General features: G+C 44.6%; 1 protein-coding gene across 1 annotated transcript in view; it reads right to left on the reverse strand.

The window, feature by feature from the left end:
• Nucleotides 1-20,533, reverse strand: part of pnpla4 (patatin-like phospholipase domain containing 4) — a 46,168-nt gene extending 25,635 nt beyond the window's left edge. The window contains exons 1-4 of the mRNA XM_069892076.1: nt 20,360-20,533; nt 9,251-9,345; nt 7,222-7,357; nt 3,754-3,819 (exon numbers count right to left, since the gene is read on the reverse strand). Of these exons, the coding sequence (XP_069748177.1) occupies nt 3,754-3,819; nt 7,222-7,357; nt 9,251-9,345; nt 20,360-20,533 (471 nt within the window). The remainder of the gene's footprint in view (nt 1-3,753; nt 3,820-7,221; nt 7,358-9,250; nt 9,346-20,359) is intronic.
• Nucleotides 20,534-21,024: the final 491 nt, after the last annotated feature.

The raw sequence follows: 21,024 nt of genomic DNA on the forward strand, positions 1-21,024 counted from the left end.
TGTGGACATGGATTGGAAAATAAGGCTTATGAGGCAAGGTTAGCAGAGCTAAAAAAAAATTCTCTTTGGAGCGAAGAACAATGAGAGGAGATTTAATAGAGGTCTACAAGATTCTGAGAGGCATAAATAAGGTGGACAGCCAGTGCCTTTTTCCCCGGCAGGAATAGCAAACACCAAGGGACATCTCTACAAAGTGAAGGGAGGAAAGTTTAGGGAAGTTATCAGGGGTAAGCTTTTTAAAAAGAGAGTTGTGGGTGCTTGGAATGTCTTGCCAGGGATGGTGGTGGAGGCTGAAATGTTAGGGACCTTTAAGAGACTCTTAGACAGGCATATGGATGAAAGAAAAATAGGATACAAGGTAGGAAGGGTTTCGGTTTTTTTTTGGTCGGAATATATTGGTCAGCAGAACATTAAGGGCTGAAGGGTCTGTACTGTGATGCAGTGTTCTATCCTCCCTTTCTCATCATGTTGGAGGTTTGGATCTGGAGTTCGGGTTGCGGATTAATCGAGCAGGAGTCTGTGTGGTTGCGGAGGTTGCGGGAGCGCTGAAGGCAAATCCACAGTGTCTCTGAAGGGACTCTTTTGTTTCTCTTTCTCTGACTGTAAGGGGTGCTGGGCAACGCTAACGGGGAATTTTTGTCTGCCTTATGCAGATTAAAGGTGATTTTGTGTAATATTACATTTCTGTTTTGTTACATGACAATAAATAGTACCTGATCTGAAGAAAAATAGGGGGTTATAGACTGTGAGGGAGGGTGGTGTAGATCAATTGTGGAGGTGATTTATATGGGCCAGCACATCATTGCAGCACCAAGGACCTCTACTGTGCTAATCTAATATTCCTTGTATGACATCAAAATTTCAACACGATGTTCCAATTCTTATATTTATAGCAGTAATCCATCAGTTGACTTGAGCTCAGGAACATATAGCAACTTGGACATTTAAATAACAACGTGGGAGGAAGGTGGGGGGCGGGGGGAAGCAACAATTTCACTCGATCAGTACAAGTGAATAAGGTTGGAATTTGTGGATGGACTCCTTCATAACTTCCTGCTGGATTTGAGAGGAGAGTCCTGCAACTGCAGAGAAATTCCAGCAGGCCCCTCCTAGTTCCATTGGTGCTCTCCATGCAATGAACAGCCTTGGAATTTGGAACAAGTGTTGGGATCTCAAAAAGGGAGGCACCATCCTAAAGGAGCCTCTTCACTGTGCTCACCATCTCTTCTCACTGCTAACTTCAGGCAGAAGGCACAGAAGCATTAAGTCCGACAACTTTATGTTCAAGATCAGTTTTTTGTCCCCTCATCAGGCTCTTGAAGCTTCCTGTATTTTCATAACCTTAAGATATTCCAGGACCACCAAAAGTTATCTTTTTATTTTCTACTGACTTCTCTGGTTTCCATTAAAACTTCCCCCTCTATCTTCATACCACCCCCTACCCCCCTCCCCAACCACCATCCCTGTCTCCTTTCCTCTAGATCTATCACTCTCTCTCTTCCTTTTTCCCTCTGTCTTTTTTCATGGAGCCAAATCAATTCTCACCTTTCCTCTTATCATATCCAATTAACACCTTTTGTTTGTTGGTCCGGACCCCCCCACCATTCTTTCCCTAGTCTTTATTCGGATGGCCGCCTGCTTTTTGCTTATATTTTGAGGAAGGGCCCAGGCCTGTCAGCAATATATCTTTACCTCCTATGGACACTGGAAGACTGGCTGACTTCCTCCAGCATTTCTATGAAATGTGTGTTTTCACTATAATCACAGCGACTGCAGATTTCTGTGTTCTACTCCACTTCAGAACTGTTGCCTTTCTGCCCTCAACTGTCCATCTTGTGAATTGCCGTTCGTTTTGGCTTGGCTTTCGGGAATAAGCACTTCAGCTATTTCTAATCGTTAACAATTCCAGCTTTTTTTGCCAGGTTTTTTCCCCCCTCCCTCCTTTTTCCTGCTGTTAATTTCGCACATTTGATCGTCTGGTTAATGGTTTGAAGGATTATTAGTGTAGTGTTTAGTGCAATGCTATTACAATGCTGTCTGTGAAGAGTTTAGATGTTCTCCACAGGTCTGCATGGGTTTCCTATGGGTGCTCCGGTTTCATCCCACCCTTCACGAGGGCTGTAGTTTAATTGGGATAATTGGGTGGCATGGGTTCATGGACTGGAAGAGTTTGTTACTATGCTCTTTGTCTAAATTTAAATTTAGAAAACAGTTCCTTCAGCTCATCTTGTCCTTGGTGACCAAGTTGTCCATCAAAGGTTGCCCCATTTTCCTCCATGTGGTCCTCTAAACCTTTCCTATCCATGTCTGAAATGTTGTCATTGTCACAGCCTCTACTACTTCCTCTAACAGCTTATTCCACACGACCACCACTCTCTGTTTAAAAAAAATTCCCATCTCAAGTCCCCTTCAAATCTTTCACCTTAACGCTTTGAACTCCATGTCCCTGTTTTCAGGGACTACCAACAAGTGCATATACTCCGTGTCCCATTTTTCCAGGACTGTTTTTATACCAACCACCAGCTGGTTCACACTGGGGGTGTTTGTACTGTAGTTTACCCATGGATCTAGTCCGGAATATATACAGTACAACTCTGATTTTCTGGGCCTATTTCGGATAAATGTTTTTTTCACAGAACTGGTCATTTTTTTTACGAACAGCCCAGTAGCAAATCACTTGCAACAGTGTTTAAACAACAAACAATAAAATGGATTTTTAACCATTAAAATAATGTTTAATTCTCACCAAAAAAAATGCTGGGCGCGCCAATCACCAACACCTCCCCACCGAAGCCCTGCTCATGCTAGGAGCCCGAGGGTTCCCCTTCTGGCCGTGAGCTTGAGGTCTGCTGCTTCCCCCATGGGAACCCGAGGTCCGCTCCTGCCATTGATGGGAGCTCATCCCCGGTCAGTTCGGCTCCGAAAATGTTTCGGATAAATGAGGATTTCTGATTTGTTTCAGATATCCTTGTTCATCCAAAAATTTTTTTTAATTTCGTATAACTGAGGATTTTGGAGAATCCGATTTCGGATAATCGGAGTTGTACTGTATTATGAACGGTTAAAAATGGCTGGAGTTCAAAGGGTTAACTGTATACCCTCTTGTTTTGTACTCCCCTACCTGAAGGGGGTAAAAAGACATCGGCATTCACTTATCTATGCACCTCATGATTTTAAGTACCTCTATAAAGTCATCCATCTGCCTCCCACACTCCAGAGAGAAAGGTCATCTTATATTTATTTCCCCATCTACACCTACGTCATCGCAGTTAATGCGACGCTATTGCAGCACCAGCGACCCTGGTTCAAATCTGGTGCTTTTTTGTAAGGAGTTTGTACGTCTCCTCTCGTGACCTGCATGGATTTTCCCTGGGTGCTCTGATCTCCTCCCACCCTCCAAAACGTACAGGGTTGCTAGGTTAATTGGGCGGCACGGGCTCATGGGCTGGAAGGGCCTGTTTCGGTGCTATAGCTCCAAATTAAAATTAATTAAAATTTTAGAATTAAGTCATCGTCCATTTATGCATTTACCCCTCTTTCACGCATATCCATCACCCATTTTGAGTCAAATGCTCTGGCCTATCTTCCACATTCACAGGCATTACTCAGTTTTCTCTCTGCCCCTCCTCTTTCTCTGCATCTTACACCTTCTCAAGCTCATAGGCCTGCAACCTTAATTCTTGTCCCTTTCTCTACAGGTGCTAGCTGATCTGCTGGCTATTTCCAACATTTATTTGCGAATTCTGTACTCACTTCTCCTTTGTATTTCACAGCCTTGATCCCAGCATAGAATGGCACAAAGCTACTAGCGAGTAGCACCTGCAAGAGATAGCAAAAGTCAAAGGCAAATCGACAGATTCACATTTTCGTTCATTTTGCAGGCCCTGCTGGCATTAATGCAAGGTAATATGCCACTCTAAACTCAATCCCTCTGCTTATTGTCACATATCCTCATGAGCTCTTTCCTCTTTCCAATACAACAAAGACAACACAAATGAGTTAACATAAGTGGACCAAAAGTATCTTACAGTTGCTGAAACTCGGGTTCAATCCTGACCCCATGTGTAGTCTGCACGTTCTCCCTGTGATTGTCTAGGATTCCTCTGGCTGCTCTGGCTTCCTTCCAGGATGTGCGGGTTGGTAGGGTTAATTGGTCCTAGTGTAGTGAGTGGTGGAATCTAGGGAGGGGCTGATGAGAATGTGGGGAGAATTACAAAAATGTGGGATTAGGATGAATGAGTAGCTGATGTTTGGCAAGAGCATATGCATATACAATGTGGAAACAGGCCCTTCAACCCAGCTTGCCCATGCTGACCCAAGTGTCCATGCACACTAGTCCCACCTGCCTATGTTGGGCCAAATCCCTAAACCAGGGCTTCCCAAACCCACTCATATACCACCTTAAGTAATTCCTACGCCATAGGTACTTTATAATTAGTAAGGGATTACTTAAGGCGGTATGTGAGTAGAAAGAAAAAGGTTAATCGTACCTAATTGACTCGTTATGTGCACGGTTTCATATCTCCAAAGGAAATGGGAAAATGACAATTTTTCTCAACCAAAATATTTCAGTAACAATTGGGTCTAGAGCAGTGATTCTCAACCTTCCCTTCCCACTCACACACCACGCTTAAGTAATCCCTTGCTAATCACAGAGCACCTATGGCATAGGGATAAGTGAAGGTGGTATGCGAGTGGAAAGAAAACATTTGGGAAACCCTGCTCTAAACTCATCCTATCCATGTATATATCCATTTATTTCTTAAATGCTGCCTCAACCACCTCCTCTGACAGCCCCTTCCATACACCCACCTTCTTCAAGATAAGGGCTCAGGCCTGAAACATTGGTTATATATCCTTTACCTTATGCAGATACATGTACATTAGAGTTGACACATTAGACTGCTCACAGAAGAACCCTTCTTACTGTATGATAAACTAAAATAAGAACAGTGGGAGTGTGGAAAGTGCTGAGCGCTGCCAGCTGAAGTGGTGAATGTGGGCTCACCTTTAACATTTAAGAAGAATTTGGACAGGTTCATGGATGGGAGAGATATGGAGGGTCATGGACAGGCTGCAAGTCAGTGGGACTAGGCAGAAAAATGGTTCAGCACAGACTAGAAGGCCTGAAAAGGCCTGTTTCTGTGCTATAATGTTCTATGGTTCTTTGGTTCTAATGGAAAGAAAGAAAAAAAAATCACACAAGGCCATCACAATGAGAGTATTTGACATCTTTCAAGGAAGGAATGACTAACCTCGGTAGAATAGGGAGGATTGAAATACTTTAGCACAGGTTGAGTACCCCATATCAGACGTTCTGAAAACCAAAAAGTGCCAACATGACGTTACATGTTGAAAAAAATTCACCACCTGACTTGCCCGTGTTTGGCTCTGCTGCTCTGTTGGCGCCAATTTGTTAACAATAGAGCTCAGAACGAGCTGGGAAGACAGACGCTGAATGGCTGGATGTCGGCTCAGACAAGCAGGCTGGAATCTCAAGCCATCAGTGAGCGACTGGTGAAAGTCGGCAGGCCAGGCAGCTCATGGGGAGAACATGAACGCCAATTGTCCTCGTTTCAGGTAACTCCCTCCCCTCTCTCTTTCCATTTCTTCTTTACCCTCTGTTGCACTTGGCTTACAAACTGCGAGCCACTGTTTCCCAGCTGCAAGCAGTTGGATGAATCCTTTGTCCCAGCATCATGAAGGAGAGCAGCCTCCTAGGCAGGAGTGGGACCTCGGGCTCCCAGGCAGGAGCAGGACCTCGGACTCCCAGGCAGGAGCAGGACCTCGGACTCCCAGGCAGGAGCAGGACCTCGAACTCCCAGGCAGGAGCAGGACCTCGGACTCCCAGGCAGAAGCAGGACCTCGGACTCCCGGGCAGGAGCAGGACCTCGGACTCCCGGGCAGTAGTGGGGACCTCGGGCTCCCGGGCAGGAGTGGGGACCTCAGACTCCCAGGCTGAAGCAGGACCTCGGACTCCCAGGCAGGAGCAGGACCTCGGACTCCCAGGCAGGAGCAGGACCTCGGACTCCCAGGCAGGAGCAGGACCTCGGACTCCCAGGCAGGAGCAGGACCTCGGACTCCCAGGCAGGAGCAGGACCTCGGACTCCCAGGCAGGAGCAGGACCTCGGACTCCCGGGCAGTAGTGGGGACCTCGGGCTCCCGGGCAGGAGTGGGGACCTCAGACTCCCAGGCTGAAGCAGGACCTCGGACTCCCAGGCAGAATCAGGACCTCGGACTCCCAGGCAGAAGTGGGACCTTGAACTCCTGGCCAGAAATGGCTCCTGGGCAGGAGTGTGGACCGTAGTCAGGACTGGTGGTGGTGGTGGGGAGGCATCGGGGACTGGCGGCAGCGGTGGGGAGGAGACAGGAATCGACAACGGCTATGCTACTGTGCTGTTTTTGAGGTTTTTTTCAGTTTTGTTCTGATAACCGAAAAACCCAAAAACCAAACAACGTCTGGTCCCAAGCGGTTTGAATATGGGATGTGGTACCTGTAGCACAGGTTAGCACAGAGGGGAATGTTTTTCTTATTAACTAAAAATAGGTCAGAAATTATTTTAGAAACTTCTGAATTACTTTATTTTTTGAAATCCTGGTTATTTCAATAGGGGGAAAAGCAATTTTTCATACTTTAGACAAGATCTAATTGTTCTACAATATCCCAGGTGGATTTAAATTAAAACTGTTTGGAGAACAAAATATGATATATAGAAGAAGCTGTTCCAAGATCACACTTGGAATATTGTGTTCAGTGCTGGTCAGCTTATTACAGGAAGGATGTGGAAAATTTGGAGAGGGTGCAGAGATTTACCAGGATGTTGCCGGGATTGGGGAACGTATTTTATGAAGCAAGGTGAGGGGAGGAAGATTTAGGGGAGACATCACAGTAAGATTTTTTAGAGTTGTGGGTGCCTGGAATGCATTGCCGCAGTGGTGATAGAGGCTGGTATGAAATGGACATTTAAAAGATTCTTCGACAGACACATGGATGCAAGAAAGATAGACAGTTATGGGTGTGAGGTAGTGAAGGTTTAGATTGCTGAGGTTTATATAGGTCGACGCAACATCATGGGCTGAAGGGCCTGTACTGTGCTGTAATATTCTATGTTCCATTGGAAAATTTTGAAGTGGAGGCAGTTTGAAAGGCCCAGCTTACAAGCAAATATCTGATTTCTTTATCTTCAAATATCCATTCACACACTATCTGAGTTGAATTACCGTCACGAGATCCTCCCTGGTAGGAAACGATGAGATCAAACAGTTTTTTAGAGTCTTGGCATTTGTGACTGAGATGTGGAGGCGACCATGGGCTTTCTGGTGCGCATCAGCTGCAAGTATCGAGTTCATGCCATTCCTTGAAAGGAAAAACAGCTAATCACAGTATCTGTTTGTCGTGTTCACAGCCTGAATAAATTCTACCATCTAATGAACAACATTTGCTGACAGATTTCATCAGTCGTTCAGCACAGGGAGCAGGTTGGATAGGGGGTCTGGCTTGCGAAAGACAATCCATCGTATAACAAAGAATGCTAACTCACTTCAACGAGAAGCTGGAGGGTCTCAGCGAGTCTGGCAGCATCCATGGTTGGAAATGGTCAATGTTTCAGGTCGCGGTCATTTATCGAGGCTAAATATTGAGTCTTGATAAGGATCCTGATCCAAAACATTGACTGACCTGTGGATGCTGCCTGACCCACTGAGCTCGCCCAGCTTTTTGTTGTGTGCTCAAGATTCCAGCGTTTTGTTTCTTTACTCAGACTTAAGTCTACTTAAAGAGTGAGGAAACCATTACTCAGACAACGGTCTACTTAAAGATTGGTGGGGGACTTTACTCACACAGAGTCACTTCAAGATTAGGGGAGGGTATTCAGACATACTGTAAATCTACTTAAAGAGTAGGGGGAGGGGACTCAGACATTTAAAGAGATGGGGGGCATTACTCAGACATGAGTCTACCTAAAGAGTTGGGCAACTTAAACTTCAACAAATTCTCCCAATAAGAGTCAGACAGCTCTGTTTGTAAAATGAATTTAGTGGAGGCTCGATCAATCTCATTCACTTACAACAGTGGAGTCTCGAGGCTTGAGTGACAGGGAAATTATCCAATCATCAACATCCTGGCTTGAGTGACAAGGAAATTATCCAATCACCTTCAGTCTGTTCTTCTGTTACTAGAAGTGCCCTTTGATATAAAATGAAATATACACCTCACGTGACCTCCATACTAGCTTTTTGTATTCATATTAAATTTGAAAATCGCCTGATTTTCCACACTCCTGACAAAGGGCCCAGGCCCGAAACGTCGACTGCCTTTCACTTCCCACGGATGCTGCCTGACCTGCTGAGTTTCCTTAGCACGTTGGTGAACTGCAAATGCCTTCGCCATTTTCACATTCTGAGTTGGCTGCCGTGTAATGGAAGATTTAAACCGTGTTTTTTACTTTTGCAGCCTCTGCTTCTGCAAGGCTGAGAACCTGCTTGTTTTTAGAATCAGCAGACATAAGCTCAATTCCACCGAGGGGCCAGAGATGCAGTTATCTGACTTAAAAGGACATCTGTGTAGCAAGAACATTTAACCTTCCTGCTTGTTTTGGTCACAGACTGTCAGAGACCTAACCTTGATGCAAAATAAACTATTGTATTCAAAGTGATAAGCTGAAAATTATGTTATTCAATAGAAGCCTAGGTATTCTAGCTTGCTCACTTATCTTTCTTACCGTGCTGGGAATAGGTGCTTGGGTAAGCAGTTTTTGGATAATATAAGCCATGGTCCCGCTACTGAAGGGAGAGACTCTCCAAGAGGTGGCAACATCTCTCAGCAAGAAGAAGAACTTCTAGAGTCCGGCCAACGTCTCGGTCGGGGGAGGTGGAGAAGCTGCTACCCGCGCCCCGACAACCTACTACAAGTGTGAAGTCGTTGCCTCGCCTCGGCAGTTGGGACCAGTCCAGGCGTTGATAAGTATAATTGGGAAGGGCCTGCATATGGTAGTTTGAAATTAGCTTTTGAATTTGTAATAAACATTTGTATAAACTGAACTGCTCTCGGTGTGTGTGTGTCTATTTTCTTTCGGTAGCTCAAACACTGTGACCAATCTAAAACGAACAAAGTGAGAGGTACAAGTTTACCCAGGACATGCCGTTATAATCCAACACCCCAAGCTCAGCAAAGAATGAAGCTGAGGAACAGCCCAGTAAGTCCAAGGGATTGAATGGCCCACTCCTGTCCTTCCTGATTTTTGTGTCTTACCGAAGTGGCTTCATAAAGTCATAGCCGGGGGTTATGGCTCCAAACATCTGTCTCCTGACATCAGCTGCAAACTTGTAAGTAAATTCTTTACATTGCTGATTGTGGGAAAAGAAGAAAAAACAATTAAACAGACTTATTCTAGTAATTAAGGGAGCTCGCTCAAGAAGATGTTGAACCTCCTGATTACCAGCAGTTAAGGATGATACTAATGCAATGATACCAAATGGATCAGAATTAGACCACCCATTCTCAACCTTTTTTCAGCTATGGCCTTCTTGAGGACTCTGCTTAAAGAAGTGGTTTTCAAACTTTTTCTTTCCACTCACTTGCCACCTTAAGCATTCCCTATGCCAGAGGTGCTCTGTGATTAGTAAGGGATTGCTTAAGGTGTGATGTGAGTGGAAAGAAAAACTTTGAAAACCAATGTTTTTGAATCGTACTTAATTAACGTTATGTGCATAGTTTCAAAACTCCAAAGGAAATGGTCCAATGACAATTTTTCTCAAGCAAAATATTTCAGTAACAATTGGGTCGTGTGCAGTGATTCTCAACCTTCCCACTCACATCCCACTTTAAGCAATCCCTTACTGATCACAGAGCACCGATGGCAAAGGGATTACTTAAAGTGGGACATGAGTGGAAAGAAAAAGTTTGAAAACCACTGACTTACAGTTTATGGGCCCCCTTCCCTGTGAAGCAGTAAATTTTGGTCTCTTTCATATTTCTCTCCTATTGACGACATAAAAAATTAAAAATTACTAGATTCTTTAGATATTTGCAAATTTGGCATTTTCTTCAATCTCAGACTTTTGATTTATCTGGAGCTCCTGATGTAAACTTTGTGGATGAGTTTTTTTGCCTTGTAGCCTTCTCCTAAAGGTTTAATATCTATATGATAAGTTACTATGCTTAAGACAGGCACGTTATTTAAAATTAAAAGTGCGTGGGAAGAGGATTTAAATCTTTCAATATCAGATGAAGTTTGGTATTTAATTTTTAAGTTGGTCAATAATTCCTCGTTAATTGCTTGTCATTGTTTACTACAATTTAAAGTTGTACATAGAGCACACATGTCCAAAGTTAAATAATCTCATTTTTATGCAAGATATAAATACTTGCTGTGATAGATGTAAGAGAGGAGAGACTTTGGTTGCTCTTTTTGGAACAATGGGAAAGGATGATGTTGTAAAGAAAAAGAAAATAAATTATGATATGTGAGGTGAAAAGCAAACAAGGCTTTTACTTAAATGTGCTGTGGTCCCGAGTGAGGGTGGGGGGGTCATAAGGGCTCCCATTGAGAATGACTGAACTAGACTGCATGCAAATTTCATGGAGAGATACAGTACTGAAACAGGCCCTTGTGGAAAAAGAAGGGAACAAGCTGTGCCTGTGAGCTTTGTCATGCTGGGAGTTGGCGCAGATCAGCAGCTGTAGAAGTAATGAGTGACAGGTCTTGGTGCAAGTTCAGAGTTGGTCAGCAGACTTTGATCACTTCAGCCACAGAATAATTAAGGAGTGAGACTGGCCAAAAATGCTTTGGGATTATCATCAGTTGGAGTAAAATCTAACCATGGAATATTAAATCCCTCTATTCAGATTATGAGACACATAGGTTGGGTGCACTTTTATCCCAGAGCCAGAGTAGCAAACGCCAGAGGATATCTGTACAAGGTGAGGAGAAGTAAGTTTATATTTAAATTTAAACATACAGCAGTAACAGGCCATTTCAGCCCACGAATCCATGCTGCCTAATTTACACCCAATTAACCTACAACCCCTGGTACGTTTCAAACAGTGGAAGGAAACTAGAACCCCAAGGGAAAAACCACGCAGACACAGGGAGAGCATACAAACTCCTTATAGATAGCGTGGGATTTGAACACTGGTCTCAATCACTGCCACTGTAAAGGCGTTGCGCTAACCGCTATGCCAACCCGTGCCACCCTTTAGGGGAGAAGTAAGGGTTAGGTATTTTTGCACAGACAGTAGTGGGTGCCTGGAATGCATTGCCAGCAGTGGTGGTGGAGTCTCATACAATGGGGATATTTAAAAGACTCTTAGTCAAGCACATGGATACAAGAAAAATAGAGGATTATGGGTGTGAAATAGAGAAGCTTGGATTGTGGAGTGGGTTTATATACGTCGGCACAACATCATGGCCAAAGGGCTTGTTGTCTGCTGCAATGTTCGAGATTAGTTTTTAATTCCAGACCAAGCCATCATCGCAAGTACAAAGATCTCAAACATGATATGGGTCATATTGAGGATAAAGCACAAGTTTGATCAAGTCATGTAGAAATTATTTTGGCTGAGAATAAAGGACTGAGCCAGGCTAAGCCAAAGCATAATGCTTTATCAGAGCATGCATCGACCTTTGGACATGACAAGCATGGACAAGTTATGCTGAAAAGCCTCCTTTAGAGCTCTAGGACTATGAACATTACAGCTCCGAAACAGGACCCTCGACCCTTCTGGTCTGGCTGAACTATAATTCTGACCAGTAAACTGCACCTAGTCCATAACCCTCCATACACCTTTCATCCATATACCTGTCTAATTTTTCTTAAATGTTAAAATTAAGCCGGCATTCACCACTTCAACTTGCAGTCCTGAGATAGAAAAGGCATGGGTCAAGATATTGGCAGCAGGAGACCTGGGACAATGGCAAAGAAAGGTGAAATTTCATGGATAGGAAATGGGTCATCTAAGACAGCAGGGACAGATTGGCAGGTTAATTGGCCACTAATTTCCCCCAGAGTGTGGGCAAGTGTTCGATTCTGGAAGGAGTTAATGGTAATGAGTTTATATTTATTGGACAATGTACATACACACCGTAATTCTTACTAGCTCCAGCTGAACAGGAACTTCATTAAGAAAATAAATAACAACAGTATGTAATAAATTACGAGATGATAAAATGTGAGTCATTAATTAAAAAATGATTAATGTAGGATTAGCTGATGGTGACACAGATTCCATGCCTTTTATTTTTGCTCCAGATTCTAGCCCATGAGCTGGAGGGTAGAGGAGCATCAGCGGGAGAAAACAAATGGTCAACGTTTCGGCTGGAACCCTGAAGCTTTTCATTTAACTTATAACCCCATTAATTTGTGAAGTCTTTTAATCCCACTGGCGTTATTCAGTCCACCGAGTTCCTCCAGCAGCTTTTTTTTTGCTACTTTGACTTGTGTGCTATCCAGCGAATCAACCCATTACTTAAATCTGGCAGATAGTACAATAATAAAACAAAAGTGCAGGGTGTAGTGTTGTAGCAAGTCAAAACGTGCAGAATATACCGTATTTGCTGGTGATAGGATGATTTGTGTATAGGACACAACCCCGCCCCCCCAGATTTTCCACCCAAATTGTAAGTTTTCAGCTATACTCTTTGTTTAAGATGATCCATCCCCATGTCTGGCATTGACCACTGAACAGTGGAATGATGCTGTCACAATATTTTAATTCCTAATTACCCTGTAAAGGTTTTAATTTTATAAGCAAATTTAAGAATGAAGTGCCATTGGCTCTTGTAACAGGCCGTTTAGAGCCGGTACATAGCTGAAGGCTGTCAGACTGGGTGAATGGATCCTGTGGGGGAGCACTGAGACTTCGTTGAACACACACACAGGTTTGCCCACTGAACTAACCATGACCCTCAATGCGCACTCATTCAATTCACTGATGCCACTTGCGTGGAGATGAGTCAGGGTTGTCAGCGCAAGGAAGGTGCGCCAAGGGCCTGACTGGGATATTTGCATGGAGATGAGTCGGGTTGTCAGTGAAAGAAACGTGGTAGAGTCCTCCTTGGGCCTGTTGAGACACTTGATTCAGAACTGGTGGAATGGGGATAGGGTATGGAGGGTGAGGGTGAAGATGGTAGAGGTGTTGAGACTTCGCTATCAAGGTTTAGATTTTAGACCTAGCATATAGGGCAACCCAATTTTGAGGTGACGTTTTTAAGTTTTGAGGATAGTTCTCTACACTGGCATATACAACAAAGTGCAGGGTATAAAGTTAAACAGTACAAAGTCATTAATTTTACCAATGAGAGGTCCATTCAAGAACCTGATAACTGGGGGGGGGGGTATCCAAGATGACAGAAGAAGGGTAATAGAAGGATTCTAGAGCTCCTGAGATAGTGAAGTATAAAAGACAGAAAAAATAAGATCCCTCGAAAAGTTATGAGGAAAGGAAAAGGATAACACAAGAAAAAAAGTCAAAGAAGAATGGGAAAGGAAAAATGAAGAATGGAAAGAACTCACCTCATGGTTGGGAAGGAGAGGCCGACTGTGGGCCTTCCCAGAGGCATTGGGATTGGAAACTCGGGGCACCCATCGGGAGGAGAACTCACCCAGAAGGCTGAGCGAGGGCAGCCTTGGTGGAGGTGACCCAAGAGGAGGTTGATGGAGAACTGCAATCGAGGTGGCAGGAGTGCTGTCAGGCATGGACAGTGTGGAGGCCTGTGGACAAGGGGACTGACCTGAGACTGAGATGGTGATAGCAATAGAAATACCATGGGCCAGCAGGAAAACAAGAGACCTACCTTTTAAGGCTGTTTCTTCCTGGGGTCGGAGCTACGTCATGAGTTTGAGGCGTCGGGCCTGGCGGGTGGCAGGAGCAGCGAGGCCAGGAAGATTTTGGGATAGGAGGGATAGACGAAAGGTCAAGAGACTCGATGTCAGAGAGTGAGGAGGAAGAGGAAGATGGAGAAGAGGAGGAAGAACGGAGCTACGTCAAGAGTTTGAGGCATCGGGCCTGGCGGGTGGCAGGAGCAGCGAGGCCAGGAAGATTTTGGAATAGGAGGGATAGACGAAAGGTCAAGAGACTCGATGTCGGAGAGTGAGGAGGAAGAGGAAGATGGAGAAGAGGAGGAAGAACGGAGCTACGTCAAGAGTTTGAGGCATTGGGCCTGGCGGGTGGCAGGAGCAGCGAGGCCAGGAAGATTTTGGAATAGGAGGGATAGACGAAGGGTCAAGAGACTCGATGTCGGAGAGTGAGGAGGAAGAGGAAGATGGAGGAGGAAGAACATGGGGGAAAGAGAAGTATATTGAACAGAGATGGACAGAAAAGAAAAGGAGGTAGAGGGCTTGATGCCCTCTACCAGGGATATAATGGAGGCAATTGGCGAGATAAAAAGAACACTGAAAACAATGGTGGTAGGCCAGTGGGTAATTAAGGAGAAACAAGAAAGGGTGACAGAAACGGGGGAAAGGTTGGATAAGAGGGAAAATGAAATGGATGTGTGGGGGAGGAAAAGGACGTTAGAGAATTACAGTATGAGGAATAACCTCAAGAGTGTGGGAGTGAAGGAGGGTATGGAGGAAAGAGACCTGGTGGGTTTTTTTTTTAATGGATCCCAAGTGAGCTGGGGAGGGATAACATTGGAGACAAATTGGAAATAGAAAGAGTCCACCGGTCTCTCACGCTTCCCACCCCCGGTCCCCCACATCCAAAACAACTATCCCGCACTGTCCTGGTTAGATTCCTTCGCGAGATTTATCACCTAATTCTTTGAGGGAGGGGGGCCCCTTCCTCCCTGGGCACAAATTGGACTACATTGGACTACATAGGTGAAAAGATAGCAACTGAGTTTATATATAAATGGGACACTAAATTAATTTTTAAAAAAACAGATAACTACATACTAAAGCACGTTCTTCAGACATGGCAAAGAATAAGTCAGTGTATTGGATTAAAGGTGGGGGATATCTCCCAAAATCCTCTTGACCCATTAAACCTTGTTCATGTGTAATGACATGGGGATTCTAATTCGAAGGGGGAATGTTCACGTTTATCTCTACAATGTATTTCATATTCCAAGTGAGAGCCTGAAGCCAGGCTTACTCAGGTCAAAGGAAAGGTGGGAATCATACTTGGGCATAACAATCCATGAGTGGTGCTGGTCAGATTTGTGTCTGGACAGCATGACAGCCGTTATTAACGCCAGGTACAGGTTGGTGCAATACAATTTCCTGCATCAACTGTACCTCACACCACAGAAATTACATAAATCCAAACCAGAAATCTCAGAAATGTGCTTTAGGTGTGGTATGGAGATTGGAACCTTTATCCAATCAACCTGGCTGGGTATAAAGGTGAGATCCTTCTGAGAGGACTTGGGGGACATTCTGAAAGAAATTACAAAGGTAGATTTTTCACAGGATCCGGTATTGTACCTTCTGGGAAACATTATGGATGTGCGTTTTAAACTGTTCAACTACCAAATTCAGCTCATGAAGGTCGCCTTGTCGGTAGCCAGGAAGTGTATCGCGGTCACGTGGAACTCTGACTCCCAACTAAATATTACACGATGGAATACGCAAATGCAGAGTTGTATTCCCCTGGAGAAAATTACATACAATTTAAGGAGGAAATATGACACATTCGTTAAAAGTGTGGCAACCTTATCTGAAACACATAGGTACACAGATATAATTCACCCCTTTGGAATAAAGGAAATGAAACAAACCATCCCAGCAGGAAACAATTAGGATCAAAGAAGTGGGACGTGTCGCAGACAACATGCTCGTTTCTCTTTTTTTTGTTACTTATCCTTTAAGTACCTGGGATTTCTTTAATATTTTGCAAGGGTGGTCATGTTTTGTATAATTTATATAATTTTATTCTCGGTGTTATTGGGGCATGGTGGGGAGGGGAGGCGAAAAATGGACTCTGTGTGTTATATATGTGTTGAAAGAAAGTGTATTGTTGTCTGAATCGATTAATCTTTGAAAATCAAAAATAAAATATTTAAAAAAAAGAACCTGATAACAGAAAAAATTGTCCCTGAATCTGGACATTTCAAGCTCATGGAAGGGGAGGTGGGGGGAGAAGAGTGTGACGGGATGGGATGTGTCCTTTATCATGTTAGCTGTTTTCTTCAAGCAGCACGAGATGAAGATAAAGAAGAGGTTGGTTTGAGTGATGTCCTGAGCTGTCTGCACATCACGCTGCAGTTACTTGCAGTCTTACAAAGAGCAGTTCCTGCACCAAGCTGTGACGCATGTGGACATGATACTTTCTGCGGTGCATTTGTAAAATAAGGAATGTTGGGATCAGCTGAATTTCTTTAGACAGAACGTGTTACCCAAGGTGTTGAATTTGATATTGAGTCTCAAATTGACAACTATTTTAATTTAGGCATGCAGCACGATTATAGTCCATTTCAGCCCACGAGCTACACACCCGGTACATTTTAATTTAGGCATGCAGCACGATTATAGTCCATTTCAGCCCACGAGCTACACACCCGGTACATTTTAATTTAGGCATGCAGCACGATTATAGTCCATTTCAGCCCACGAGCTACACATCCGGTACATTTTGAATGGTGGGAGGAAACTGGAGCTCTTGGAGAAACCCACGCAGACAAAGGGAAAACATACAAACTCCTTACAGACAACGTGGGATTCGAATTCCGGTCCCAATTGCAGGGAATGCGCTAACCACTACACCAATCGTGCCGCCATTTGGTCTCTAGTGTGCAGGTGAATAGTAGAATCTGGTGAGAAAGTGGGGATATGGTGTAAATTGGGAGTACAGGTTCCATAAGACGAGTGCCTTGAGGTTCAAGAACAATTGCTACCCCTCCACTCTTAAACAAAAGGCTCAATCAGAGGTTCATTTATGGACTCCTACTTTGCTCATTACTTATTACTGAATATTTATTTCTGATTTCCCTTGAGCATAGAATAATGAGGGGAGATTTGATAGAAATGTAGCGGGCTGCACTGATCCACAAGCAGAACGATCACAGAGGTGCAGGCTCGCACTGGGTTGACATCACAATGGTCCTGGTTTTGGGGGGAAGGGTGGGGGGGGGGGGGGGTCCGTAAAGGATCACGGAAGTCATATTGATAAGTTCTCACAGAGTTCCAGCTCGCAGCTTCTGTGTGGTTTTTCTTCACAGCACTCTGACCACAGAGGTACACAAAATTATGAGGGGGATAGACAGAGTAAATGCCACATAGCTTTTTTGACTGAGGGCAGGTGAGATATAAACCAGAGGTCATAGTTTAAGGGTAAAAGGGGAAGAATTTTGGGGGAACTTCTTCATACAGAGCGGTGGGAGTGTGAAATGAGCTCCCAGCTGAAGTGGTGAAGGCAGCCTCAATTTTAACATGGAGAAAAATCTGGACAAGTACATGGTTGGGAGGGCTCTGGTTATGGGTGCTGGTCAATGGAACAAGGCAGATTAGACTGGCACATACTAGAAGGGCTGAAGGGCCTGTTTTCTGTCCTGTAATGTTCTATGGTATTTGCACAGTCAGTTTGTTTACATGTCTCTTGTTTACAATTCTTTCTTATTGAGTAGTTTACAGTCACTGGTAATTAGAAATTCTGCCATGTCTGCAGGAAATGAACCCCAGGATTGTATGCAATACCATGCATTTTCTCTGACAATAACTTTGCACTTTGGATGCTGGTCAGTCCAGTCTCAATGGGCCGAAAGGTTGTTTCCGTGCTGTACGGCTCCATGAGACCACACAGGCATCATGGAAGGTCAGGGTGGAAGCAAGATCTGTGAGTCTGCGGTTGGCCAAACAACGGGATTCGATAAGGCAGAATACAGGAGGGAGATCAAGAATCTGGTTGGGTGGAGCCAGAACGACCATCTTGCTCTCAACATCACCAAGACCAGGGAGAACTGTGGACTTTAGGAAGGAGAGGCTGAGAGACCTGTCTGCATTGATGGGAAGGGGGTGGGGAGGGGTAGTTAATTTTAAGTCACCGAAGACTCTCGAAAACTTCCACAGGTGGACCGTGAAGAGCATTCTGGCTGGCTGCATCACTGCCTGGTGTAGAGGTCCCAACTCTCAGGACAAGAATAAACTCCAGAGGGTTGTTAACTTGGCCTGCAACATTAGAGGCACCAGACTTCACTCCATCGAGGGCATCTACAGCATTCGATGTCCTCAAGAACCCCCACCTCCCAGGTCATGCCCTCCTCACTCTGCTATCATTGGGGAAAAGGAGAGGCGTAACACTTAGTGGCACAAGGACAGCTTCTTCCCTGCTACCATACTCTTGACTTTTCATGCACTATTTTATTTATTTTTTTGGTAAGGTGGTTTAAATGAATGTTTCTGCCACAAAAAAACAATGAATTTTGTGACTTGCTCATGACAGTAAATTCTAATTTTTGGGAGTCCACCTAGCGGAAGACCTCTCCCGAAGACCGCACATAGAGGAAATCATGAAGAAGGCATACCAATGCCTCAACATTCTGAGAAGCCGGAATAGATTTGGCATGTCAACAAACTCCCTTTGATGAACCGTAGAAAGTATATTGACAGATCACATCACAGCCTGGTGAGGTCATTTGAATGTTCTGGAATGCAGAAGACTACAGAATGCAACAAATCTTGCCAAGACCATCACGGGCTCTGACCTCCCATCTATTGAAAGCTTCTGCTACAAGAAGGCTGCCAACATCTTAAAGGACCTCCCCCCCCCCCCCCCCAATCACCTTGGTCACCACCTCATTTCTCAGTCAGAAGGTACAGAAGCCTGAAGACCAGTAGTTCGAGATTCAAGGAGATTCTTTCCAACAACTATTGGGCTTTTGAACTTCCCCTTCTTACACTAATCATGGACACAAGTCCATCTGCGCCACTAAAATGCTGTTCATTACTGTAAACGTAAATAACCATAAATTCATTATCTAGCTTTCTTATATTTATTATTTTTACTGTCCAGTAATTTAATGCACATTATTGAAGTTGATTTTGTAACATGGTACCTGTTTTTGCGGCAGCAAAAATTTCAAACGCATATGTACATTTATTGTCAGGGTTCATATGGGTCCCACAGGTTAAGAACCAGACCAAAGTTGAGGTACAAACCACACATTTATTTCGGGGATGCAAACAGGAAGACAGGCTCAATATGTTGGGCAAACCTCTACACACATAGATAATATGCAAGGGGTAAATAACGAGGGAGAAACGGACAGAAGACTGGGGGAAATTACATGAATACACACAGTCAACAGTCAGGATCCAGGTGATACCACGTGCCCCCACCCCTTGACCGGTACGGACACAGCTCTTGCTACCTAACCTCAGGACTCACCCCAACCCAGTGTGAAAGGTGTAGCATGCCATGAGGAGTCCAAAAGAGGCAGAACAACGGGGCACATGGCCCTTTATAGTTCTGCGGGCAGTACTGGGGGGGCCAATCACTCGGGGCAGGCTGGGCCCCGTTGGCTGCTGTGGCCAATGGCTCAAAGCCAAATGCAGGGGCTCAGCTGAGGTGATTCACCTGGGCCAATTGGGTGAAGGTCAGGCTGCCTGGACTGCAGCACCTGGTGATTTAGGTGGGCCAATCGCAAGGGTCACCTTGATGGTTTGGGGTGAGTCTTTCACCCTGATTGGCAGGTAGTGTGTCCTCCGAACAGGAGCGCAGCAGCGCCACCAGGTAGTAGACGCTGCCTCTCTATTACAACATTGTACTGTGTGTATGACAATAAACTCACTATTATTAGCAATATGTATCATTTATGAGATAGATATTATATCCAGTGGCACAGGATATTGGCGACAAAGTTAGCATAGCAGTTAGCACAACGCTGTTACAGTAACCGGGCTTTGAATCTAGCCGTCTGTGAAGAATTTGTACGTTCTCCCCGTGTCTGTGTGTGTTTCCTCCTCGTGCTCTGGTTTACGCCCACCCTCCAAAAACATATGGGGCTTGTAGATTAATTGGTGTATTTGGGCTGCATGGGTTCATGGGCCAGAAGGGCCTGATCCCATGTTGCATGTCCATGTTTTTATAAAAATTTAGAGATTCAGTGCTGGTCCAAAATGTTAGCGTAGTGGTTAGTACAATGCTATTACAGCATTACAGGGTTCGAATCTGGCGCTGTCTATGAGGAGTTTCTACATTTTCCTCATGTCCTCTGTGGGTTTTCGTCATATGCTCTGACTTCCTTTCAAAAACACATGGGGTTGTGGGTTAATTAAGTGTAATTGGGCAGCATGTGGTTCAATGGCTGGAATCAGCTTCTACCCTATTGTAACTAAATGTAAATGAATTAGAATTGCTGAAACACCAGTGGCGGAACCAGGATATTATGAGGACCACACGAGTCGCACCATTCTTGCTCACCTCCAGTGTTTCAGGTTGCGTAAGAAGGGCAGCAGCAACCAAAGCTCCACCAGAGGCTCCAGCATAGTTCTGCACCTTACGGAGGAGTCTGCCGCCATGTCTGTGGAGAGCAGCTGCTGCTCCCAGGTGGTAGATTGCCATAAATCCACAGGCACTGAAAGTCAGGTGGATCATGCCCGCTGCAGAGACAAAGAACGGAAGGGGTTAAATTATAAATAGCACCACCCCTTGGTGACCTAGTGGCCTTTTTACCAAATAGGCATAGACTTTACAGGGGGCAGCCCAGTCAGCATTATGGTCAGCACAGCACTGTTGCAGTACCAGCGAGCGGGATTGGGGTTCGGATCCCACAATGTCTGTAAGGGGTTTGTTCATTCTCCCTATGTCTGCATGGGTTTCCTCCATGTGCTCCAGTTTCCTCCTACCATTCAAAATGTTCCGGGGGGGAGGGGTTATAGGACAATTGGATGTGATTGGGCGGCACTGGCCCGTGGGCCAAAAGGGCCTGTAACCATGCTGTATGGTTAAAAAAAAATTATGACATCATTGGAATCTCACTTTCTTTCTTTTCCAATCTTTTTATTAATTCTAAGCACCCAAAAAAGAAATAATGGATAGAATTCAAGATTACAGATATAAATCAAATGGATATGCATCATATTCAA

The sequence above is a fragment of the Narcine bancroftii genome, chromosome 7, assembly GCF_036971445.1.
Source record: "Narcine bancroftii isolate sNarBan1 chromosome 7, sNarBan1.hap1, whole genome shotgun sequence".
Classification (NCBI taxonomy): domain Eukaryota; kingdom Metazoa; phylum Chordata; class Chondrichthyes; order Torpediniformes; family Narcinidae; genus Narcine; species Narcine bancroftii.